Source organism: Sminthopsis crassicaudata, chromosome X (assembly GCF_048593235.1).
Source record: "Sminthopsis crassicaudata isolate SCR6 chromosome X, ASM4859323v1, whole genome shotgun sequence".
Taxonomy (NCBI): Eukaryota; Metazoa; Chordata; class Mammalia; order Dasyuromorphia; family Dasyuridae; genus Sminthopsis; species Sminthopsis crassicaudata.
In genome coordinates this window covers 5,825,390-5,851,451 of record NC_133623.1, presented here as the reverse complement: position 1 = coordinate 5,851,451, position 26,062 = coordinate 5,825,390, and the positions used below count along the sequence as shown (strand labels likewise).

At 48.6% G+C, this 26,062-nt stretch overlaps 1 protein-coding gene across 1 annotated transcript; it reads left to right on the top strand.

Moving 5' to 3' along the window:
- On the top strand, window positions 1–25,929 carry LOC141548651 (uncharacterized). The gene is made up of 5 exons (XM_074277672.1): window positions 1–331; window positions 3,042–3,161; window positions 4,878–6,207; window positions 6,658–6,725; window positions 23,396–25,929. The coding sequence occupies exons 2-5, from the start codon at window positions 3,077–3,079 to the stop codon at window positions 25,036–25,038; spliced, it is 3,126 nt and encodes a 1,041-aa protein (XP_074133773.1). The 5' UTR covers window positions 1–331; window positions 3,042–3,076; the 3' UTR covers window positions 25,039–25,929.
- Window positions 25,930–26,062: the final 133 nt, after the last annotated feature.

Below are 26,062 nucleotides of genomic sequence, written 5' to 3'. Positions count from 1 at the left end.
AAATTTTGGGGCCGCCCCTGCCCCACGTCTCCTCTCCCCTCACTCCTTGGACACGTAGGCTGGAGTGTGGGCTGGGCCCTGGGCCCCGCGGCTCTGCCCATGGCCAGACCTAAATGAGGCCGCCCCGGGCCTCGCGGGGCTCACCTTGTGGCGCGGGGGGCCGGGGCGGATCGGTGCCTTGCGGGGGCCGGGATAGGTAAGGTGGCCGTCCTCATGGAGCTGAATCTTGAGGCGTGCCCCAGAGCTGAAGAGTTCCAGACCTGGGCAAAGGCGCCGAGGTCGGAAGGGGGATGTGTGCGAGGAACAGCTGGTAGGCCAGTGTGGCTGGAATGTAAGTAGCGTGGGTGGGGGCAGTTGTGGGAGTTCTGGCTGGAAAGGTGGACTGGGGCCTTAGGGGGAAGCAGCCTGGGGGAGCTCCCCCGGGGCTGGACCGGGGACGTGGCAGCTGTGTGCAGGGGGGGAGGGGAGAGGGGAGACTCCGGGAACCGGCGGACCAGGCGGAGGCTGTGGCAGGACGCGGTTGGGTACCGTTGTACGAATAACACTACTAAGCAGTGTATATAGTGGTAGAGTGCTGACCGGATGGTCAACGTCCCTAGCAACTTTTTCGGCTCGTAAAGGTGCAGGGGGGTGGGGCGCGGTAGGCGTGATTCCTCTACTAGAGCGCCTTAGTTTAGATAAAAGAAAACTTGTGTTTATTGGGACGTGCTCTTGGCTGATGGTCTGACCGATTTCGGATTGGAGGTGGGGGGAGAGGAATAGGAATAAGGGTCTTGGGCATAGATTTGTTCACAAATTAAGACTATATCTAGCGCCTCCCTGTGCTTGGTAATCAAGGATCTGTCCATTTGTCAATTTGGTCTGCCTTCTTGCAGCTCCCCAAAACGGTAACTTCTGTCTTAATGTACGCCAGAATCTGAGACTTAGCATCGAATCCAAGACCTCCCTAAAAACTTTCCCTCTTATAACTAACGTGGTTGACCAGACGTTTTTGACTTCGGTGAGTTGCTGAAGCCAAAAATTGAATTCCCTTCTGACCACCATGGTCGTGAGCCTCTCCAAATTGAGTTTAGCTGGAGTTCTGACAGGAGTCAGGAAATCATCAATCTGGGCATACTTGAAACTTCTCCATTTTGAGAAGTTCTGCTGGAGCTTGTACTCTCCTAGCAGAGCCTTGAAGAACTCAGGCTCACCTCTATTCCCCAATGAGTCATCAAGAGGAGAACTTTGCTCACTTTCTCCTTAATCTGCTTTCCAGTTGTCTTCTGTGACTTTTCCGAAACCTTTCTTTGGTTATTTTTATTCAGTAAGCGTTTACTAAAAGTGATAGGAATTGAGAAACAATGTGGCAGTGGAGTGTTTAGAAGGTAAACATTTACAAAAGTTGATAATAATTGAGAGACAATGGGGCAAAGGAGCATTTAGAAGGTAAACATTTACTAAAGTTGATAATAATTGAGAAACAATGTGGCCGAGGAGTATTTAGAAGGTAAACATTTACTAAAGTTGATAATAATTGAGAGACAATGGGGCAAAGGAGCATTTAGTAGGTAAACATTTACTAAAGTTGATAATAACTGAGAAACAATGTGGCAGAGGAGTATTTAGAAGGTAAACATTTACTAAAGTTGATAATAATTGAGAGACAATGGGGCAGAGGGGTAAAAGAACAACCTTAAAGTTAAGTAAGATCTGACTTCAAGTCCTACTTTTGGCACAAATTAGCTCTTTGTCCTTTTCCCAGCCTGTTAATAACTGTTCTCTCCATGTTGAAGACTAAGTCATAGTGCACGATCCACAGCAGTGGAAGGAGTTTCCATACCACAGACCAACTCCTAAGTTTGGGCCCCCTCCCCCAAAACAACAGCCTGTCACCTTTCTCTAACGGTTCTTGAAAGTTTACAGAGTATTTCTTCATTACAACCTTATGAGGTGGATACTGAAAATTCTGTACTGGAAAAAAAAAAAAGAAAGAAAAGAAAATTCTGTATTTGGCATCAGGGCTACATGCAGCTGGAAGGGAGGGGGAGGTACCTCAGGCCAGGTGGCCGGTAAGAGGAGTATGCAAGAATTAAATTATTCTGCTCCAGCAGCCAGGCTAAAGAAAAAGGATGGAGAAATTGTAAAGAAGTGGTGTTTCTCTTCTTCCCCAGCAGGCCAGGAGACAGGTGGAGGAGGGATTAGATGCTTATGATGGAAGGCCATCTCTCTCTTTCCCGTGCAGGGAACACAATAGAACTATTGAAATAAAATCAATCTCAATTTTCATTGTGTTCTCTCTAATTGTAGTATTTTGGGCTATGGGGGTGTCTATGAGGGGGGAAAAAGAGGGCTTCTCCCTGCAACAGCTGGGCTTTGGCCTTACACCAGCTGATGGTCGATGCTGGGATGAATGCATGGGTCATATTACAGAGACATGTATAACTTGTGATTGAAACTGCCACCCACAATAGGACTGATGCTTTATTCAGGTCTGGATACTGCCCATCTCCAGACAGCCACCTGTTGGCTAGAAGTTGACACAGGGAATTGAAAATCTGTCATGTTCCCTTAAAAACCCTCAGAGATCTTTTGCTTACTAAAATTTTCCCTACAAGGAGAGAGTGTAACAACTACAAATGAAAGGAGGAGTCATTTCAGACCCATGAAGAGTACAGATGTGTCAAGATCAGAAAGATGGTATTGATTAACAGGCGAAATCTGCATGTTCCTTTTTGTAGATCTTTTCTACAGATCTTTTCTGGCTCTGAAACCGGGACTAGAATAGAAATGGTTTCTCTGAGAAATCAGAAATTGACTTGGCTTCTGAAGGGGGCGGGGCACTCAGGAAGACTAGAATCAACAAAGGATTTAGTCTGACTTCTTGGTATCCACTGCTTCTCCCTTCGTGTCACCTAAATGTCGCATCTCTGGACAGTTGCTCCTTGCCATATTTGTCCCTAGCCTTCCCAGAAAATGTCCCTGACTTCTGGAACTACTCTGCCCGAAACAGTGCTCAGCCCAAATTTCTTTCTACTGTTTATTTATTTTCTCCTGACCAGGATTTCCAGTTCCTGAGCCAGACACCATTTTCCAAATGGAGGAAGAAGAAGAAAAACTGCAGATCGTGGAGCCAGAGGAGGATGATGACGGAGATTTCCAGAAGGGAAACACCTGCCCAGGTAAGGGGTGGGGTAAACTGGACAGTGGGCAGTGGTGGGCCTAGATGGGGGCAGGTGGAGATATTGTGATGGCTGCTTGGGCACTTTTGCTATGGATGCAGCTCCTCTGCCTTATTAAGAGGAGCCATAGAAGAAAAAAAAGTCATCCTTTCCTTTTTTCCTTGCTGAATCTTCTGTAATTATGAACTTCATAAAGCCAGCCCTTGTGTTCTCTGCTTCTTTTCATCATCCTTCCTTAGTAGCTCACTGCCTGCCAATATTCACCTTCTCCATTCTTGTCCCTTGGCTATTTCTTCTGCTCTTATACCTTTGTTCTGGTGATCTCATTCACCTCTCGTGGTGGGTTCTTTCATGTTCTGTGCTTTCCTTGCTCTTTGTACCAGCCCCTGGTGATTACTCCCCTCCTTCATCCACCTCTGGCGAAAAATAAAAAGGTTCAGGCTCCCCGTTTTCATTTTAAATTACATGGCTGCCACCATGAGCTTGGAGTTCTAGAAGAGCTTCTTAAAAGCAGTGCTCTTGGCAACATTCGTTTAGGTACCTCTCAGTGTGAGCACCGTCCTAGGGGCTGGGGCACAAAGGTAAAAAAAAAAATCATAGAGATTCTATTTCAGAGAATCAGCAGTCTGATGGGGGATTAAACACATCCACAGTTTAGCATGATATACAAAGCTGAATGTAATAGTCAAAGGAGAGATCCTTTTTAGCAGAATAGAGGAAGTGGCTCCCAAATACAGCCTCCGTGAAAGGTTTCAGTGCAAGATCAGCTTGGAGAGGTAGATCACAGCCAGTTTGAAGGTCTGCAAATGCTGGGCTAAAGATTTTGTGCTCTAGGGGCATTGCTGGAAACTGATACGGTCAGACCTCTTTATTGGGAAGATTTATTTTATAGGATAACTGGAGAAGGGAAAGAGACTGAAGTTGCAAAAACCAGCTAGGAGTCTATAAAATGGTCTAAGTGATGATCATTGGGTTTAAGCTAGGGTGATGATAGTGAGGGAAAACTAGAAAATGAATTTTTGTCTATCCCCCTACTCCGAACCCTTCGTCAGAAGAAATCAGTAGCTTCCTTGAACGTATAAAGAAAGTTATTTTAATACAGATCTGAGAATTTATCAGGAGGGCTGAGGGCTATTACAGAATCCAGCTAAGAACAGCTTCAGAAAGGAATCTGACTTTAGATACTCTATTAGTTCTCAAGGCCATCCCTGCTGTTCCATGACTCCTGAAATACTTCTTCCACATGCTGGGCCTTTGTAGAGGGTTAGTCAAGCCCAGTTTCTTCAGTTGTCCCTCATATGGAATGATTTGTTGGGACCCATCATCAGGGTTGCCCTTCCATAAACACGCTCTCTTATATGTTAAATGACCCATTTTACATGTGGTGTCCAGAAATGAACACAGTGTTCCAGATGTGGCCCGTCCAGCATGGGAGGACCCTCATCTTGTGTCAGGTAACCATTGCTTGGGACATAAGAGGAAAAGATTTTTTGGCCTTCTTAATTTTCATTAGGGACTTTTGCCCTCCTGATGCTATTGTTCTACTTTTAAGAGAACTTGGATAAGAGAGGCAGTGGTTAAGGGGGTAGAACAAAGAGTGAGTGATAAAATGGGAGGGGGAAGCCCCAGCGCCGGTGTGATACTGCTTCTGAAATTTCTAATCAGTGGGTCCCTTTCACACAATGTAGATTTACAATTTTCTTTTTATCATTTCAGAATCTAAGAATGAAACTGAAAATGAAGAAACAAAAGAAGAGTCTGTTTCAAAACAGGAAGTTTCCAAAGTAGAATCACAAGTCAAGTCATTGGTAGGTGACCAGGGGGCCATTTCCCAGGACTCCAAATCTGGAGAAACTTTGGGATCAGAGGACAGCTCAGAGGTACAACAGGAAAAGCCAGAAGGGAAAATACCAGAAGGCTCGCCTAAGCAAGAGAGTGATTTTGATAATGGGACCACCTCCACAAGCGTGCCGCCAGAAGAGAAGGAATGTGGCAAAAGCTCAAGTCCCGATCCACCCGAGACACAACCTGCAGGAGAGAGACCCCCGAGATGTCAGCTGCACAAATATGGCTGCAGGCTAACTTCGGATTATACGAGTAAGTCCAAACCCCACAGTGCGGACAAACCTCATAAGTGTGATCAGTGTGGCAAAGCCTTCAGGAGGAGCTCCAACCTTATTCAGCATCAGAAAATTCATAGTGGAGAGAAGCCCTACAAGTGTAATGAATGTGGCAAAGCCTTCAGTCGTAGCACAACCCTCATTCACCATCAGACGATCCACAGCGGAGAGAAACCTTATGAATGTAACGAATGCGGCAAGGCCTTCATGGCGAGTTCTGCCCTTGTCCGCCACCAGACAATTCACAGTGGAGAGCGACCCTACGAATGTAACGAGTGCGGCAAAGCCTTCAGCCGCAATTCCATCCTTATCGAGCATAAGAGGATTCACAGCGGAGAGAAACCTTACGAATGTAATGAATGTGGAAAAGCCTGCCGGGGGAGTTCCAAACTTATTGAGCACCAGAGAATTCACACTGGAGTGAAACCCTATGAATGTAATGACTGTGGAAAGACTTTCAGTCAGAACTCACACCTCACTCAGCATCAAAGAATCCACACTGGAGTAAAGCCCTATCAGTGCAGTGAGTGTGGCAGGGCCTTCAGGCAGATCGCCACTTTTATTAACCATCAGCGAATTCACAGTGGAGAGAAGCCCTACGAATGCAATGTGTGTGGGAAAGTCTTCAGGGTGAGGTCCGATCTCATTCGCCACCAGAGAATTCATAGTGGAGAGAGACGCTACGAATGTAACGAGTGTGAGAAAACCTTCAGTCAGAGCTCATGCCTTATCCAACACAGGAGGACTCACAGTGGGGAGAAACTCTACGAATGTAATGAGTGCGGGAAGAATTTTAGTCGGAGTTCAAACCTCATTCAACATCAGCGCATTCACAGCGGAGAGAAGCCCTATGAATGTAGTGAATGTGGCAGAGCCTTCAGCAGGAGCTCCAACCTGATTCAGCATCAGATGATGCACACGAGAGTGTAAAGAAGGCTTGTTGGGGATGGAGAGAAAGCTGAAGGACCTGGCAAGTCACCAGACCTTCGTGGCCTCTCCTCAAACCTCCGTAAAATAAGAGCTTGGCCTAGGTCATCGCCAAGCTCTCTTTCTTCTCTGCAGCCTGTCCTCCTATGCGTGAAAATTCACATTGCGGCCTCCTGCGCTCTGTCCCACTGCCGGCTCAGTGACTTGCCAGCCATGATAGTACGGTGGGAAAGAGGGCCTTACCTGGAGGTGGAAGACTCAGCACCTCCTTTGAGCCTGTTCTCTCCATGGAGATGGGGAGAATAACACTTGTTACCTACCTCACAGGGTTGTTGTGAGGAAAGCCCTTCGGAATCCTTAGAGGACTGTAGTGTTGAGGGCCACTGGTACTCCAGTTGAGCACAGTGGCTCCATGGGAATAAGCTAATAAGGGTCTCTTCTCTTCAAAGTGTTGACTTGGGGGAAACCCTCTGTGGCAGTACTGCCAAAGATACTCTATTCGTGGACAAAAGGGAAGGTACAATCCCAGTGGGAGAGGCAGTGTGGTCTGGTGGAAAAAAGCCCCCGTCACGTCTGCCAACCTGGGATGCCTGGGAACCCAGGCTTTTACACTCGCCTTTGTGACCATGGGCAAATCCCCTCCCCTCCTTGAGCCTCAGTTCCCTTCTCTGTAAGAAGGAGATGTTAGTACTTGAACCAATTCCCTCCTGTGGGTTATTGTGAGGAAAGTGCTTTGTAAGTCTTCGACTACCAGAGAAGCGAACTCCCTGGATTGATAATTAGGAGGGCTGGGATTCAAACCCTTGACTCCAAATCTGGGGCGCTTTCCACTGGACCATTCTGCTGGAAGGCTTTAACTGCCAGTTGAGTTTGGCAGATATGGAACCACTGCAGCTCCCTGTGCAAGGAGGGGGAGCAGAGGGGTGTCTCATGGTCAGACCTGCACTTTAGGAAGATTGCTTTGGCAGCTGAGTGGAGGATGGACTGGAGTGGGGAGAGGCTAGAGGCAGGCAGAACCCCTCAGCAGGTATTGCCATGGTCCTGGTGAGAGGGGACTGAAGGGTGGTGTTTTTAGGTGTAGAACGGTGAGAGCTGCTGCAGAAGCAGGAGAACTTGGGGACCCAGTGAGTATTGGGGGTGGGCTGACATGGGGGGGGGAAGGATGTCAGTTTGTAAACTAGAGAAGGTAAAAGGAGAACGGCTATCCCAGACAGAATTTGGAGGGAAGTCAGGAAATGGAAAAAAAGGGGGAGCAGGGAGGTAGTGAGCTCCATTTTGGACGCATCATGTTTGAGGGATGCCCGTGGTTTTCCAATAGAAATAAGATTGTTGATAGTAAACATTTATTAAACATCTGCTGTGTGCCCAGCACTGTGCTAAGTGCTGAGACTACAGACAGAAGGAAAGACAGCCTTTGTCCTCAAGGAGTTGACAAAGAAAGAAAGATAATATACAAGAGCAAACTGAAAGGGGCCACCAGAGGGTACTTGGCAGGATGGCTACCAAGGGATGTGCTGTTTGTGGGAGTAAAAACCAGGCAGAGCAGGAAATGAGTTTGAGAGGCAAGAGCCCCTGTCTTTGGAATGGAAAGCGCACTGGACCGTGAGGCAGGAAACGTAAAAGTGTATTATTCTGGGAGCCTCAGTGTCTCGTCTATAAAACTAGGACAGTAATACTGTTTTCAAGGAGCTCCCCTTTGCACAGGTGTTCTCCAAGAGGAAGGGGGAAGACTAGAAAAAGCACCTTACAGAAAGGGACATTGAAGGAAGCCATGGAGAAGGGAAAGCAGAGGCGAGGAGGGAGTGGGCTCCAGTGAAAAAGGCATTTGGGAGATGGTAATTCGGTGTGTGCCTGGTTGTGACGGGCTCTTGATCACAAAGAAAATTTGATCCCAAAGGGAATAGGAAGACGCTGGAGTTTGAGGAGGGGAGTGACCTGGGCAGACCTGTACTTTGGGGAAATCATTTTGGTAGCTATACGAAAGGTGGTTTGAAGTGGGGAGAGACTTGAGGCAGGGATGCCACCTAGGAGGGAGCAGATGCTTTCAGGCTTTTCAGTGAAATAGGAGATGAGGTCCTCAGTTGAGGGGTTTGGAGAATGAGAAGCTTGAGGAGGAATGGAAAGGAGGACCTGCTGTAGTGAGCAGGAAAGCCAGTGGTTCAATGAGCCGTCAGGAGTCCCTCGCTTGTGGAGCTCCAAGTCTGGGGTGGGGAGAGAAGATGGGTCACTGTGACCCTCCCAGCGTCACCGAAGGACAGCACAGAACTCATTTGAGCCCAGCTGCCATGTTGTGGAGACAGTGCAGGTCTTTTTACTTCTGGCTACCTGTGTACCTCATCCTCCAAATCTGGGCTGGAAGAGACTTTCGGATCAGGTGCAATGTAAACTTGAGCCAGACTCTCCTCTCCAGCCTCCCCCAAGAGTGGGGTACAGAGAAACTGCTCCCACACTGGCGCTCTAGGCCTCCATTACCTCGCTTAGACTAGCTGATCTCTCGGGTCCCCTGGGTCTCGAAGTCCCTAAGCCTCCAAATGCCCATCCCCCCTCGTCACCACCTTGGCTTTCTCTTTTCAGTGTCAGTAGCAGAGTTAGCAATTGCTCCAAAGGTCTTGAATGTAAATATTCAGAAAGCACTAGGAGAGATCTCCCAGGAGGGTTAGCAGTCTTTGCTTCCTGGGGGAGAGTACTGGGCTCGGACTTTAGAAGCACAGAATGGGTCCATACGTGGGGCTGTTCATGTTTGAGGCCCTCCTTAGGTTCTGCAAGTAATGGGCCTGTGATTTTCGAGCTGGAAGAAAGCTTAGGGATCAGCCAGGCTAGTCCAGCCCCCAGAGGCTGAAACTTGCTTGTAGCACAGAAATAGCACTTAGCCAAAGCCGCACCAGTGAAGTTGTAGCTTTAGAACCTGTTAGCAGCTGGAAGGAAGTTGAAACCCGGCACAAAGTGGCACAGCCCGAGTCGGGCCTTCCAGCTCCAAGGCTAGTATGCCGTGCACTAACCCTTGCTTGCTCGCTCAGATGTTTCTGGAGCGACTCGAGGAGGGAGAAGGAGCCCACCCTGTCCTCTGTCGGCCGAGAGTGCCAGAGGCAGGCCCACTTCAGAGGGCCCTGGTGATGGCATATGACACAGCTGTGTGACGGCCAGCACTGCAAAATGAGCCGTGGCCTTTTTGGACATGGCCAATAAGAACTTGTTTTGTTGCTTGACTACGCTTATTTGTTAAGAGGGTTTTGTTTTTGTTTTTTTTTTTGTTTGTTTTTTTATAAGGGGGGGAGGGATAGGAAAATTTTGTTAAGTGGGGAAAAAAAAAAAAAGATAGAAAAATAATACTTGGGGAGTCAGGAGAACGGGGTTTGCATCCTGACTTAAATGTCTTGCCTTTTTCCCTTCTTGGGAGTGAGGCCTGTGGCTGCCTTTCTTGGATCCTCAGTTACTAATGGTGCTGTGCAAAGAGAGGGTGTTTAGTATGTGTCTGTTGCTGGTTGGGTGGGTGAGTGCTGGCCTTGGCCTCAGGAAAACCCAGGATTGATTAGCCTCAGACACTACTAGCAGTGTGACCCTAAGGAAATCACTTAATCTAAGCCTTAGTTTCCTCATCTGTAAAATGGGGATAATAGTTTCGAGGATCAAGCGCAACAATATATGTAAAGTGCTTTATATAACGTTATCTGTTATTGCTCTATTATTATTATTATGTTATTGTTATTATTATTGTTATTATTGAATGGACTCCGGATGGACGAGTGGCTTCATCTCTGAGCCTCAGACACTCTGGATAATGCCTGTAGAACCTACCTCAGGTTTGTTACGAGACTCCAATGAGAAAGCGTCCGATTAAGCACCTTGATGCCTTAAACTATCATACAAATGTAAGCTATTCTTATTTTAATAAATATTATTGATGTTCCTTGGGTTTTGCCCTGTTCTCATTTCCCAACGTCCCCACCCACTCGGCGGAGAACCTCAAGTGTTGTGAGACGCGATGGATGTTGGGGCCTGTGTCCCCTCACCTTCCCCACCCCCAAGCTCGGTCTGGAGCCCTCGGCCCCCCCAGAGGAGGAGGGTGGAGGCGAGGGCGAGCGTGAGCTTGAGCACGGCCGGCACCATCGAGATGCTCGGTCCTCCGCGCATCCTAGAGCGGCGGCGGAAGCTCCCCCGCTAAGGGCCGAAGGCTGCTCGCTCCGCCGGCGCCATCGCGTCCTCTCCCGGGGCCCGGCTCGGGTGAGTGCCTGCGCCCGGGGGTTGCTGCGGGGCTTGGGGGGGCGCGCGGGGCTGGGTCTCGGGCGCGCGGATCGCTCGACCTCTAGGGCCGCTCTCCCTGGCCCGGCATCGCGGGGCGGCTTCCTCCGTGTCGGCCCCTCCCTTCCCCCCCCCCCCACGGGTGCTGATACGCAGGCGCAAGCGCAGGCGCAAGAGCACGATCCGGGAACTGCGGCCCTCCAGCTTCAGTCGGGAGCGCCCCACCTTTGGGGTGGGGGGCGCGGGGGGGCCCGAGTCGGGTCGACGAGTTGAGAGAGGGAACCTCGCATCCTCCTTTACACCCACACTGCTGGCTGCCGCTGCGCTGCGCCTCTCCACAGCATCTCCCATATACCCCTGCCATCGTCTCCCCTTTTCCTCCCTCTCCCTCCAGTCCAGGCATTACAGGAAGCGCGGGGGTGGGGGGGTTGGAGGGGGGTGGGAGGCCCTCAAGTCCCTCCCCAGGCCAGGCCATCCTTTAGCCACCTAAGAGATTTTCCCAAAGTGCCTTGTGACCACGCCCCCCTCCCAGCTCCAGTGACTCCATTGCTCCCATGCTCCCGAACAAGAAGCCCTCCCTGCCCTCAGTCCTCCCTTTCCAGTCTTCTCACACCTTCCAGCCAAACTGACCACCTCCCGGCAGCCCGCTGCCCTCCCCAGCATCCTTCCTGCCCCCCACCTCAAGGCTCTGATGGTTCTGCTCCCACCCCCAGCCCTGAACGACTTCGTAGAGATTCAGTATTGCCCCATGTCCGGATCAAACGGAAATACCTCGCAGTTAGGAACTTTGGGGGCCTTCGAATTCCTTTGACTCCTGCCGAGCTACTAGCATGACACTTGACGAGTTCATAGTTGATGTTGATTGATTGGACTCCCACCGTGACGCAGTTTACCGAGGAGGAAACACCCAAAGTTTCAGCACAAACCAGGCCCAGAGCCAAGATTTGACTTCAGTTCCCCCCTATCAGCTTAGGGTAGTGGGGAGAATATAGGATTCAGAGTGCTAGGACCTGGGTATAAATTGGATAAGGCTCTTAATGTTACTCTTCAGACTTCATTTTCTTTGTAAAATGTATGGCCCATTCAGTTTTCGATTAGATGGCCTCAAGTCTTTTCTAGCTTTCAATCTATGAATCTTAGAAGGAAATGGGAGCTTAGAGAATTGCTGGCCAGGCAAACACAGCCCCCTCACCTTAGAGAGGAAGAAACCTTTCCCCTGAACCTCTGACTCCCAGACCCGGTGAGCGCTCCCTGCGGCAGGAACATCAGAGCCAGGTTAGCCCTAGTTCTCTTCATTTGAAAGAAGACAGGAGGCCGAGTCTCAGACCTCAGGACCGCAGCTTGCAGGCAGTCCGGAGGGCTGAGTGGCAGAAAAATCTGGAAATTTGGATGAGGAAAAGAGTTCAGAGACCACAAAGCAGGTGGGAAGGGACTTCAGAATCCCACCTCATCGACACAGCCAGAATCCCTCCAGTTGAGCATCCTCATTTTACTGGTGAGGAAACTTGAGGCTTGAGAAGGGATTTTCATCCAAGCCTCTCATTCTCAGAGGAGGAAACTGGCCCAGGGAAATGAGTCAGTCACCTAGGCCGTGGACCCCAAGGTGTTCACATTAGAGCTGAAAACACGCCTAGGGAGGGAAAGAACCTGCTCAAGATGACTTTGCATGTTTGCCCATCTGGATCTTCATTTTACAACTGGAAAAACAGTTTACTAATCAAGTCCAGTTTATTTTTTTTTCCATTATCTTTAGGAACAAGAGTTATTAAAATGATATTTATGCTATTTTAACCTTACAGGTAAGTGGCAAAGTGAAAAGAGTGCCAGGTGTGGAGCCAGGAAGACCTGAGTTCAAATCCAGCTTCAGTAACTAGCTTGTGATCCTGGGAAAGTCACTTTACTCTGCCTCAGTTTCCTCATTTGTAAAATGAGCTGAAAAAAAGGAAATGGCAAACCACTCCAGTCCCTTTGCCAAGAAAACTCCCAAGTGGGGTCACAGGGAGTCACACATGGCTGAAATAGATGAACAAACACCTTATTTAATCTTTTTCAGTGCCTACTCCCCTTGATGTCCTTTCTGTTCTCCTTTGTCCACTGACCCCTCTAATTGTGTCTTTTCTTTTAAGTCCTGTTATTTCTCTAGGGATCACAAACATTCTGTAACTTAGTTGATAATCTCATGTGTTGCTGTGACCCAAAGAATGTCACCCAGCTTTCTGGTGATGAACCTTCCCAGACTTAGCTGGTATAAATGGCGCTGTCTGATTTCAAACTCTGTCCCCGCCATTCTCACCTCCCAAAACCATAATAAATTCTACTCTCTGGGTTCCAGTCTCCCTTTCTGTCAAATGGGCATTATACCTTCACCACCTAGCTCAGTGGGCTAGTACTGGGCTATAAAGCAAAGCATAAACAGTTCCACCATCTAACAGGGGAGACAGCATGCAAACAGCTACGTACATACGAGATACGGATGGGGCCAGGGGGAGGTCGTCTCAGAGGGAAGGCCTACAAATCCAGAGGGGCAACAGGGAAAGGCTTTCCACAGAAGGCGGGGATTTAAAATGAGATGAATCGAAAACCATTCAAAATGATAGTGCTCCAACATTGGGAGATATTGCTTCCCACTAGGCCTCAACTGGCAAAGGGATTTTTCCCCAAGGTTTCATAGTGAATGAATGCCAGTGTCAGGAAAAAAAGGCCTCATGACCTCCTCCAGGCTAGGATTCTTTCCCTGTCAGCTCTGTTATGGCTGATCAGATCCCTTGAGCGAAAGCCACCCAAAAAGCCCTGCTTTTTCCTCTTGCAGTGGACTCGTTCCTAGACCTTGTTCATTGCAGGTTCCACTTGGGCCAGCTTGAAAGATGGTGTGGGAGATGCAGGAATTTGGGGGAGCTCCAAATCCCCACTCTTTCTGTAAAACAGATGAGTTCCCATCGGGAGCTTAGGCCACTTAGGGGCAATGCTCTTAGTTCTAACCCCATCTTTGTCCTTAACTTACTGCATTTAACTTGTAATATTTAACTTACTGCATTAACTTTGTCTTTTGTTTTTAACTCGCCACATGATCTTTGGGAAGGCCCTTTCCTTCATTTGTTCTCCATTTCCCCTTCCAGTTCAAGTGTTCTGTGATGGCAAAGATTCCAGTCATTCTCCAGGACCTGAAGTGTTCCCTGCAACTATGTGCAGCTTTCCAATTGGAACAGAGGAGAGGCCATTGGCCTTGTGGGGTGGGTCCAGTTCCTACCACCTGGTTGTTTGTCCTTAGCCTCCTCGCTATCCCCTTCTGTCCACAGCTTCTTTCTCTATAAAGTGAAAGGTCTGGAGCAATTTGCTGAGCCCCTAATATATGTAGAAATCTGCATTTGCCAATGGGGATACAGAGAAGAAAAAAAGTGTGGCCTCTGCCTGCAGAGAGCTTTCCTTCTGGCCACAGCTACAACGTGCCCACCTAAGTATGATAGGAGACAGGATGTGATAGGTGCAGAGGGCAGATGCAAACTGAGCCTGCAGAATTGAGGAAGGAGACAGTGCTCGTGGCTGCTCGGGGCGCGGAGATGATGTCCAAGATTCCTTCTAGGCTCGGGTCCTTGATTATTCCCTCACCAGTTACCTTTTTTCTGTCCAAAAGCCTGGGCAGGAAGGGACAGTCGTTACTGGTCTGTGCTGACACAGGTCTATCATCCCTACTGCTGGTACATAGCTGGAGCTGCAGGAGAGCTACCCATGATTGGATGGCTTCGTTAAAGACATCTCACTAAATCTGGTACCAATAGATGAGGGCCTGAGATGGTGGTGAGAGGAGCCAGGTTACCTAAGGAAGGGTCAGCTTAAATGCTCAGGATTGGAGCAGGTTAAAGCTCCAATGCCAGGCAGCAACGGGGATGGGAGGGAGGCCTAAGAATGGCCACTGCGCTTCAGGCCTGGGCATCAGGAAGCGCCAGTCTCAAAAGAAGTAATTAACACAGGAGAAAAGCACATCACTCTCTGGGCTCCATGGACATTGGAACAGTTCACCCAACTGGAATACCCAGTGGACTCTTGCTTAGTGATTTCACAGCATGTGTTGATTTACTAGAATTTCCTTCTCCAGCTTGTTTTACAGATGAGGAAACTGAGGCAAACAGAGTGAAGGGAATTACCCTGGGCAACACAAGGAGGAAGGAGCTTAAGCCAGATTTCAATCCCCCCAAATGAGCCTGACTGCAGGCCTAGCACTGTATCCACTGGGCCACCTAGCTGCCCGTAGACTCGACTGGTGTGTGATGATTATGATCACTACGAAAAATGATGATGATGAGAACTAAAACTTGAATTTAAAATTTTTTTTCAATTGTATTTTATTTTTCCCAATACATGTGAAGATAGTTTTCAACATTCATTATGTAGTGATCCTCAAACTTTTTAAATAGGGGCCCAGCTCACTGTCCCTCAGACTTTTGGAGGGCCGGACTATAGGAAAAACAAAAGCTCACACTCTGTCTCCGCCCCTCAGCCCATTTGCCATGACCCCATGGGCCGCATCTGGCCCACCTGCCATAGTTTGAGAACCCCTGTAATGTAAGACTTTGTGTTCCCAGTTTTTCTCCCTCTCTCACTCATCCCATCCCTCCCCAAAACAGTAAGCAATCTGATAGTTAAACATATGCAGTTGAATTTCTTTTGTATTCTCGACTTTACAGAGTACCTTCCTCCAGACCCTCAGAAGCAGATAGAAGTTTTGTCACCCTAGTTTTCTGGAGCAAGAAATAAGCTAATTCAAATGACCTGCCTGGTCCCCTAGCCATGAAGGATCAGAACAGGGACTCGAAGATGAGTTTTCTGCCCTCAAAGGCAGTGATTTTTCTTCAAGGGAGTATTTTTAAGTTCACTTCCTTACCCTCTTCCTATGATTTTGCATAGTTCCGATTTTGCCCATCATTGTGGCTCTCCTATAATGGGATTATCTTTGGAACAAAGGAAAGCTGTTGTTTTTAGGAATTAGTGTTATTCAATGATGGAATCATTTATTTCTTGCTTTACCTGGAGTCTACAGGTGCCATTGAGTGAGATAGTCTCCAATAAGAGTCAGAGAAAGAAAGGACCTGAAGGAGTAGTTGGTGATTTCCCTCTGAGGGATTGCTATTTGACAACTCGACATTAAGAACAGAGAGGTCAGCTTTCTGCCCAGGGAGAGTAACTAGAACCCAGCAATCCTTGTGAGACCTGATGTCTGCTACCTCCTCCTGCTGATTCACATGGCCACAAAGGCTGCTGCTGTAAGGAATATAGCAAACATTGCTAAGGATTATGAAATCTTGGGTAAGAAACTCAAGACTTTAGGGATGCAGGTCATTTTTTTTTTTGCTAAGGCAATTGGGGTTAAGTGACTTGCCCAGGATCACACAGCTAGGAAGTACTAAGTGTCTGAAGCCATATTTGAACTCAGGTCCTCCTGACTTCAGGACTGGTACTCTATCCTTTGCTTCAGCTAGTTGCCCCCGGGGTGATTTTTTAAAAAACCCACTACTGCCGATTGAATATTATAAGGTCTTCAGATGAGTAAGGCAAACTTGGGAAGTGAAGAGTTGGTTGAAAGGACAGTGTCTGTCCAAGGCAATCCCAATAGACTTGGGGCAGAAAATGCCATCTGCATCCCAAAAAAGAACTCAGAAGACTGAATGGATATCAACACATGTTATGTTCACGCCTTTTTTTTCCTGATTTTTCCTTTTGCTCTGATTTTTCTCTCCCAACATGATTCATAAAGTAATATGTATTAAAAGTAAAAAAAAAAAAAGAGATAGTTCTTGAGAACAAAATTTACGTTTCTAAGCCCCATATATGATGGGCTTTTGGCTAATACTCAGAAGGAGCTAGTAAGGATACTTGTTTCTCATCCTTCCTCTCAAAGGGGACCAAGGACATCAGAAGGGTGATGACTTGCCCTTGAGTTGAATTTAAATGAGGGACAGCCTCGCTGTCTCTGCCAGTCGTGGAAGCCCAGTGGCAAGATATAAGTCAAGAGGACCAACAAGAGGACTACAGAAAAGAGTCGGAGGCCCTTTTTTGTAGTAATCTTGGGGGGGAGAAGAGGACAAAAAGCGGGAATAGGAGGGACCAGCATATATCCATAGGCAAATAATCTCTGCATGATTTTGGAGAAAGAAAGCTTCCTTCTAGAAAAAAATGAGCAATCTGCTCTTTTTCCAAAGGAAAGAAAATTGGGTCTTCAAACCCAATTATCTTGATGTTGGTTCCTGGAAAAATCCTAAAACATTTGAAAGGGATTGTAAGTGATTTTCTCAGAAAGGAACTGGCACATACAAAGAGCTAACGTGATTTCAGGATTTTTTTTTCATTCTTACACGGACGTCTTTACCACATAGTCTTTACCACAAGTCTAGAAACTTACTCTCCAACCCCAGAGAGGGAGACGCAATCCTCCCTCTTTGCACCACCTCAGTGTATGGGGAAGGGAGGTTGGATTCATAGATGAGCACAGTCTCAGTTCCAAATCCCAAAGCCCCTTCATGCTTCTCTGGCCTCCCTGACACTACAACGTCCCACCTGGAATCCCGGCTCTTCAACTCCCGGATCTGGAGTGGGGTCCCATGGTGGGGCTCATGATCTGCATCTACAATCGAGAAGGCCAAAGGAACCCAAACTAAATAGCCCAGGTCCATTTCTCAGAGTTGGGGTAAAATGGAAAGGGAAGGATGATGTTGCCCCCTCCTGGTTCAGTTCATGGCACCCTGTGGGTGCCTCCAGACCCAGAAGGAGAGGACCCTAGCAGTGTGTCTTCATCAAGAATGGATCATAGGAGCCCAGTCTCCTTTGCTCCCAAGGTTACTGAAGTCATAGACCGGGGGAGTTGGGTAGAGAGATTTTCCATTGATTTTAGCAGAGCACATGGCAAAGTCTCTCATGTCATTTCTATAGACAAAATGGAGAAATGGAGGCCGGCGTGTAGTGCGGGCAGCCACAGTGTTCACTTGGAGGAAATGCTCTAGTGAGAGCACCCTCAAAAGCACTATGGGGCTTTTTTTTTTAACATTTTTCTCTGGAACTTGAATTAAGTACAGTCTGTGTGTTTGTCAGATTTGTGTATGATGCAAAACTAGGAGAAATTACCAACATTAGAGATGAAAGAGACTTGATCCAAAGCAGATTTTGATGGGTTTAGGTTTGGGCTGACTAGGTTTGTTTTTTTGTTTTGTTTTTGGTTTTTGGTTTGAACATGTGATGATCTGGGTATAGAGAACTCTGCATGGGAAAACATCCTTTTCCAGAGCAGGTGGGTGCCTTCTCTGCAGTGAAGTCTTAGAGCCCTGAGGAGGGGGTGACTGCCTCCCACAAACAGGAGGTATCCGGCCTGGCCTTGGACTGGCCATCTGGACTTGGAGGCCAGCCCTCTGTGTTCTTGGCCTCCCTGATGTGGGATTCTGTGGGGATCAATAGTAATTCTTGCATGGCCTTCCACCAGATCTCCTCTTTATGTACTAGTCTGTGTGTCAGGGGACTCTGTATATGGCGGGGATTTTGTATGTGTTTGTGTGACTCTATGTGTGTATCTGTGTGTAGGCGGCGTGTGTGTTTGACAGTGGCTGGGGCTGTATATCAGGTCATCTGAAAAACATCTGGGAGGTTTAGTAAACTCCATGTAGGCGGGGCTCCGGGGTTGCCTTGAGGAGCACATGGTGCAGGACTGGGGAGGAGAGAGAGAGAGTATCTCTATAAGCCGGGGAGCAAGTTGGGGAAGTGGCTCCAAATCCCGATTAAGAACCTGAGAGGCTTGGCTCCAAGTGGAGAGTTGGGGGGCAGGGAGACATAATAATTGTCCTCAGATATTTGCAGGGTTCTCTCAGGAAGGAGGGATTGACCTTGTCCTGGGCCTAGAGAGTGGAGAAGCAATGTGGGGGGGGGGAGATGCTTCAAAGCAAACATCAGGACAAGCTTCCTAGCAGTTAGAGTTCACCAGAAATGAAGGACCGGCCTCTGGAATTGGGAGTTTCCCCTTCTTGGAGGTCTCCAGAAAAATCTTCTACCAGCACTAGTTGTAGATGGAAGTTTTGTTCCCATGTGGGCGTGAGTAGGACCGAGGGAGGGCCGACATTGCCCTCTGGGTTCAAAATTTTTTCGCTTCTATAAGAATTATGGACATGCAGTCTCACCCAAACATGTATGTTAAGCACCTACTACGTGTCAGGACTGGGGATATAAAGGCAGGAGACCAATCCCTTCCCTCACTAAGCTCACAGTCTAATGGGGGAGACAAATAAGATAAAGACAGGATAAACGGGAGGTAATTGTAGAGGGATTGGGGCTGCAGTGCAGAGAGCACTCTGGCCTCAGACACGTCTTAGCTGTGTGACCACAGGCAAGTCACTTGGCCCTGTCTGTCTCAGTTTCCTCACCTGTCAAATGAACTGGAGAAGGAAATGGCCAACCACTCCTGTACCTCTGCCAGGAGAACCCCAAGCAGGCTCCCAGAGAGTCAGATCTGACTGAAAAGCAACCCCCCCAGCAACAGTGTTGGAGAGAAATCACTGACATTAAAAGTTTCTTGCAGAAAAAAGCCACAGAAACAACTAAGGATGAGGAGGGAGGCCCTTCTGGGCAGAGGGAAGAGATGGAAAAAGTAGAAAGTTAAAAAGTGAAGGGTCATGTTCAAGGCACTGAGACCTGTGGGAGAGAGGAAAGGTGAGAGGGGGCAGGACATGAAGGGCTTCAAAAGCCAATCAGAAGACTTGATGCTTGATTGTGCAGGTACTAGGGAGCCATTGAAGTTTATTGCATGTGGGGGGAGGTGACATAGACCTGTACTTTGGAAAGATCACTAGTAGCTGAATGGAGGCTGGACAGGAGTGGGGTAGACCTGAGGCACGTGCCCCCCCAGTAGGTATTAGCATAAGGTGCTGAGGGCTTTCACCAAGGTGATGAGGGAGGGCAGAGTCAGAGAGGAGAAGGAGGGGGTACTCCAGAGATGATGCAGGGGAGAGAGCAACAGCTCAGGTCTGGGGGGGAGAGGCTTAGTGAGGATACCAGGATGCCTTCTGGGTTTGGGACCCAATGGGTGGGGGGAACCTCCACTAAAAAACAATTAGGGAGATTAGGAAGAGGGAAGGCCTTGGGGGAAAGCATGAGTTTGGTTTTGAACACATTGATCTGGAAAGTTCATAACCAGAAACAAAGCAGCTGACCAGAATAGTTTGAGAGGAAAGGCGCAGTGGGAGGGGAGGGGGGGCATGTGGGAAGAGCTTCCCATAGCAGCTGCTGCTGGAGCTGCATCTCAAGGGGAGAGAGTGGCCCTGGGAGTTGGAGGGAAGCAGGGAGTGCATTCTGGGCACGGGGAACGGCCAGGGTAAAGACACGGAGATGGGAGATGCAGGGCCACGTGTGTGAGGGATGGAGAAGGCCAGCTTGGCTGACTCTCAGAGCACAGGAAGGCGAGGAAGTACTTGCCGAGGAGGCCAGAAGGAGAGGTTGGGGCCAAGTTGTGTCATCCCAGAGGCAGCGGGAGCCCCGGGAGGTGACAGAGGGAGGGTGTCACACAGTCAGCACAGGTCTTCAGGAACATCACTCTGGCAGAAGCCAGGTGTGGGATGGACCAGAGTAGGGAGAGATTGGAGGCAGGGCACCCACTCAGGAGGCTGCCGCCAGAGGGAAAGGCAGGGAGGGCCTGAACTAGGCTGGGGACTGGGGGAGTGGACAGGAGGGCTCAAATGCAGGAGCTCTTGGATGTTTCTTCTGGCTGAGACCCCCTCTTCTCCAAGTTGGTAGAAGGTCCCTCCAGGGCCCAAGAACCCCACATTCACTCAATTGCCTGGCATTCCTTGAGTGCCTACTGTGTGCCAGGCTCTGTTGTGGCTTCCAGGGATCCGAAGGCCAATTAAAACAATCCCTGCCTCTGAGGGGTGCACTCTATCTAGCAGGGGAGATGACGTGGGTAGCACGGCATCCCTGCAAGGTGGAGTAAAGCACCAGAAGCTGGGGGGGGTAGGGTCCCCTGAAGAGAGAAGAAAGTAGAGACTGAGCTGAGCCCCAAAAGAATTCAGGAGAGCTGGGAGGCCGAGGTGAGGAGGAAGGGCACGTCAGATGTGGGGGACAGTTGTTGCAGAGGCACGGCAAGAGGAAATGGAGGAACAGCCAAGAGGCCAGATTTGGGCCTTAGCTGAGCAGAACAAAGGAGTGGTGAGAGGGCATGTGGGTCAGTGTCCCCAGGAATGCTGGGAGCAGTCAGTCTCTGGACAGTTCTGCACACCAGAGCAAATGTACCCTGATGGGCTCAAGAACCTTTGAGAACCATGCTTCTCGCCCAAGATCCAGTGTCGGAGGGATCCCACTTCATCACGCTCTCTTTCCATAGGTAGGATCCCACTCTGACCAGACTTTCTACCTTTTCCTTCAGGAAGCCAGAGCTGTGTCCACGTTATGATGCTGCCCCGCAGGATGTTCGTGGGGGACACGGAGTGAGCCCTCTCAAAAGCTAAATGCTGTTCTGGTTGTGCTCTTCTCTCCACTGCCGTAGTAGTGAAATTCCAGGTTCCCAATGGCACCTGACGCCCCATTTTGGTGTAAGAAGACACATTTGAAATCCATGACTTCTGGGAGAGTGAGAACAAGGGAGTCCTGAGAGGTGAGTAAGAAAAGAAGCCCCTGGAGCAGGTGGGGAGAGCCCCGCTGTCTGCAAGGGAGAAGGATTGAATGAACCGGGAGCACTTCTTAAGCACTCCATGGGTGCCAGGTACAAGCTGAAGGCTGAGGGGGCATGTCCAAGCCCTGCCCTCCCAGAGCTTCCTTTCCGAAAGGAGACAATGCCTTCGGGGAGATAAGGTGCAAAGTCAGGGCTCTGCCTGTGGAGTCACAGTCTGGGAAGTCTGGGAAGCCATGTGGCATCTCATTTTGGGGAAAGAGCATGTCACCAAAGAGAGCCCAGAACCCCATGAGCAGGAAGAAAAAGAGGAAAAGAAAGAGGGCCTGGTGAAGAGAGTATGGTTTGGCCCAAGTCCTCAAGTGGCCTACTTTGTTCTAGAGAGGACAAGGTGAAAGGTCCCCATCAGAACTTGTGCTTTAGTCAACAGGCGTCAGTTGGTTAACCACAGCTGTGCCAGAAACAGTAATCACCACGGGCAGGGGAAGTGAAGAACTAAAGGCCATGGGATCCCGTGACAAAGGGTGGCTCCAAAGGCCTCTCCCCCTTCCCCAAGAAAGATCTGTCCCCCTTCCAGTGCCCAGAACTCCCCATTTGTGCAGACCAGGGATACAGAGGTAGAAATGAGCACCTAGCATGTGAGGGCTGGGGGTGGGGGGAAGGGAGGTCACAAGTTCAGTTTTGAATGTTTGCTATTTCCAGGACATCCACTTTGAGGTATCCGTTAGGCAGTCGGAGGTGAGAGACTGAAGGACAGCAGAAACCAGGGATGGAGAAGTAGATGGAGGCCGCTGACCCCTCCGCCCTTCTAGTCATTCTGCTGCTGCCCATAGCCACCATCCCTTCTCTTCTCTGTGTCTTGGCAGAGGTTGTTTATTCCTTCGATCTAAGTCCATTTTTTATTGCCCCACAACCCTAACCCCACAACCCCTCTGTGCTCACTCATTTGGGCTAATCTCAGAGCCGGTAGGGACCTTAGGGGTTAGTGCAATCTGCTCCACCATCCTTGGCACTCATTTAGCCTTCCCTTCAATACCTCCAGTGGTAGAGATTTGCTCCTTGTCTCTAGCTTTTTGCCTGGAACCATTCAGAAGACATCTTCCCTGTAACAACCCTTCAGAAGCATGGAAGCTGTTCTCAGCCTCCCCTTTAGACAAAACATCCTGAGATACTATCTCCCAGAGCTCCCAGTGGCTCCATTTCCATCCTAGATACCACAATATTATAGGTGACAAACTGAAGGAGATTTTGGAAAAGTCACAATCAGCGCTCGGCGGCATGTATTAGCTCTAGAATTACCACAGTTATCCAAGTAGGAGGGAGCGAGCGACCAAAGGAACCATAACGGATTTAATGAGCCATTCGCAGTTTCACTGTCCCGGCCGTGTGTACTTAGACATGCATGGCTTAATCTTTGAGACAAGCATATGCTACTGGCAGTCTTCTCACCTGATAGGGGAGGAAACGGAGACCTACAGCGCCTTTTCATTGTAGCCATCTGCCTCCCATGTTTGTCTGAGACATGGTGCCTTGGAGGCAGCTGTTTTATTGTGGCTAGTTGTGCTGGGGCAACTTAGTCTCTTACAAGACTCGAAGCTCCATGAGGGCAGGGTCTGTGTCTCTTCTAAACTTTTGCTCTTTCCTGGCACAGAGTAGGTGCTTAATAAGTGTTTCTTGAATGAATGAATCAGTAATCAGAGTAAATCCCTTTCAGTTTAGTCCCCAGGAAGGCAGTGAGGCTGGGCTCACCTCCCAAATCTTGCCTGACTTCTTTGTTTTTCTGTAACAACAGCAGCAGCTAAGTTGATATAGTGCCTACTGTGTGCCAAGTGCCATGCTAAGCACTTCACAACAATGATCTCATTTGATCCTTACAACAGCTCTGGGAAGGAAGGGCTGTTATTATTTTTACAGGTAAGAAAACTGAGGCAAACAGGGTGAAGTGGCTTGCCCAGGGTCACACAGCTAGTAAGTGTCTAAGGGCACATTTGAACCCAGATCTTGACTCGGGCCCAGTGCTGTGCATCAGTATCAGAGACCTTTCACTTTCTCATTCCTTCTAGTTTATCACTCTTCCCTCTCATCGCCACTGGATATTTCTTGGCAATTTTTGCAAAGGGGTGTGGGGATCAGAGGAGAGGGCCATTCTCTTCAGTTGAGAAGATGAGAAAGGGCTTCATGGTCTGGGAGGACCAAGAGGGGAATTCACGCTAGAAAGATCCAGATGGGATCCAGATCTTCTCACTTCAGGGGACCTGGCCCCTTGATTCTCCTAACCAAATGGAGGTTATTTTTCTTTTTCTTTTACATTTCAGGTGACAGCACTGAGACAGATGACCAGGAGTTTGTGGCAAAGCACAAGATGTGTGCGGAATTTGATGCCCAAACAACTATGTGGGCAGGTCTTCTGAGAGCCATTCCCCAGGCCCCTGACTTGGGGGAAACCTCTACATATGAGGGCAGTTTAGGGAGCCCAAAAGATGGCCCAGAAGGCACAAACATAAAAGATAGAGGGGGTGGTCAGGTGACCACTGGTCAGAAAACCTGGGAGGGCGCTGGTGATCTGGGCTTAAAAACCGAGCCGACATTTCAGAGAGAGGCCTTTGAAGAGAAAGCCCATCCTTGTGATCCGCGTAGCCCAAGTCCTAAACAGAATTCAGAACTTCGGAAAAACCCGAGACCCCCGAGCGTGAAGAAATCCTACGAATGTCCGGAGTGTAGGAAGCCCTTCAAAGGGAGATCCAGCCTTATTGACCACTTGAGAATTCACAGTGGAGAGAAACCCTACGTATGCCTTGAGTGCGGCAAAGCCTTCATGCAAAACTCAAGCTTTGTTAACCATCGGAGAATCCATACTGGAGAGAGGCCCTATCAGTGTAGCGAGTGTGGCAAGGCCTTCCGGCAGAGATCCAGCTTTATCAACCATAAGAGAATTCACAGTGGAGAGAAACCCTACGAGTGTAACGAATGCGGGAAGACCTTCAGGGGAAGCTCAGACCTTATTAAACATCGGAGAATTCATAGTGGGGAGAAGCCCTACGAATGCAGTGACTGCGGCAAGGCCTTCCGTGGGAGCTCAGCCCTTCTGGAACATCAGCGGATCCACAGAGGGGAAAAGCCGTACAAGTGTCATGAATGTGGCAAAGATTTCAGATGGAGTTCATACCTTATTCAGCATCAGAGAATTCACAGTGGCGAGAAACCCTACAAGTGCTTCGAATGTGGGAAAGACTTCAGGGGAAGATCTCACCTGATTCGCCACCAGAGAATTCACACTGGAGAAAAGCCCTATGGGTGCAATGAATGCGAGAAAGCCTTCAGGGCTAGTTCCGATCTAATTCAACATCAGAGAATACACAGTGGGGAGAAACCTTATGAGTGCCATGAATGTGGAAAAGCCTTCAGATTGATTTCAACCTTTATCAACCATCAGAGAATACACAGTGGAGAAAAGCCCTACGAGTGTATCAAATGTGGGAAGGCTTTCAGAAGGAACGCGTACCTTATTCGGCATCAGAGAATCCATACAGAAGGAAAACCCTATGGTTGTCACGAATGTGGAAGAGCTTTCAGAGGGAGCTCAGCCCTGATGGAACACGAAAGGATTCACAGGGGAGAGAAACCGCACGAGTGTCCCGATTGTGGCAAGGCCTTCAGAGCCAGCTCAGTCCTTATTGACCATCAGCGAATCCACAGCGGGGAGAAACCCTACCAATGTCATGAATGCGGCAAGGCCTTTAGGTGGAGTTCAGATCTCATTCAACATCAGAGAATCCACAGTGGGGAGAAACCTTATAAGTGTAATGAATGCGAGAAAGCTTTCAGGAGGAGCTCTGACCTCATTAAGCATCAGAGAATTCATAGTGGAGAAAAGCCTTTTGAATGTAATGCCTGCGGAAAAGCTTTTAGTGGGAGTTCCAATCTTATTAGACATCAAAGAATTCATATTCGTGAATAATCCCATCAATTTAATGAATAGTGCTTTGGATTTCAGTGCCATAGGGAACTCCCAGATGCCTAAATTCCCTTCTCTGCAATTTACTTAATCCTACAGAGTTGCCTAAATCACTAAAAAAAGAGATGAATTGATTTACCCAAGGTCCCAGCTAGGATGGTAGAGAAGGACTTCAATCCAGGTATGCAAATTCTCTCTACAACTATCTGTTAGGAGTTATTCAATCAGATATGTGGCTTTTTCACTTTTGGCAGCAGGAAGTCACATGGAAACCCTGCCTTCCTAGCTCTGTGGCCCCGGGCAAGGTATCTCATGCCTGTCTGCCTCAGTTTCCCCATCTGCAAAATGAGGGAGTTAGATGTGATGGCCTCCAAACCTAGATGTATTAGAGGCCATTCATTAAACAAACATTTGCTAAGCACCTAACACGTACGGAACAGTTTTGGGCATGAAAAATTCTCAGTTAGGATGGGACACTTACAAGTTAATAAGGAGATAGGGCATATAACACAGAGAACTGTAACCCGTAATGACCTCAGTTTAGAAAGGGTTAGCCACTGAGGATTGAGAGCGTGCGCGCGCTCGTGTGTGTGTATGTGTGTGTGTGTGTGTGTGTGACTAGAGCAGCTCATTAAACCTACTAAGGTAGAAGAGGATCACATATTGGTCGGAGAAGAACAAGGAAAATAACAGGAGGAACGCTTGGGCTGTTGAAGTTGCTGTGGGTAGGAGGGGGATGAAGTGAGCATGACCTCCCATTGTGATGAGCTGGCCTCTGAGCCTTGAGAGATCTTGAAATGCTCTTTGAGTGCTGGACCAATGTCTTTGTAACCTTCCTGTATGTTTCTTAACTGTATAAGAAAAGAGCACTTAATAAAATGCCAAGTTCCCCCATTCCTGCTGTTGTCTGGTCCCGTAAACTCTTGTCACGATTCCTTGGACTCTTTTCCAAAGTTGGCCATGCTCAGGGACTTGGTGAACAATCTGACTCCAAAGCCTGTTCTAGGTCTGACGGGTACGGAATCGG

Excerpts from the sequence above, each read along its gene's own strand:
- LOC141548651 (XM_074277672.1), top strand. The coding sequence starts at position 3,077 with ATGGAGGAAGAAGAAGAAAAACTGCAGATCGTGGAGCCAGAGGAGGAT. Across the intron at positions 6,208-6,657 it reads CAGATGATGCACACGAGAGT|TGTTGACTTGGGGGAAACCC; the intron begins GTAAAGAAGGCT and ends TTCTCTTCAAAG. Across the intron at positions 6,726-23,395 it reads ATTCGTGGACAAAAGGGAAG|GTGACAGCACTGAGACAGAT; the intron begins GTACAATCCCAG and ends TTTACATTTCAG.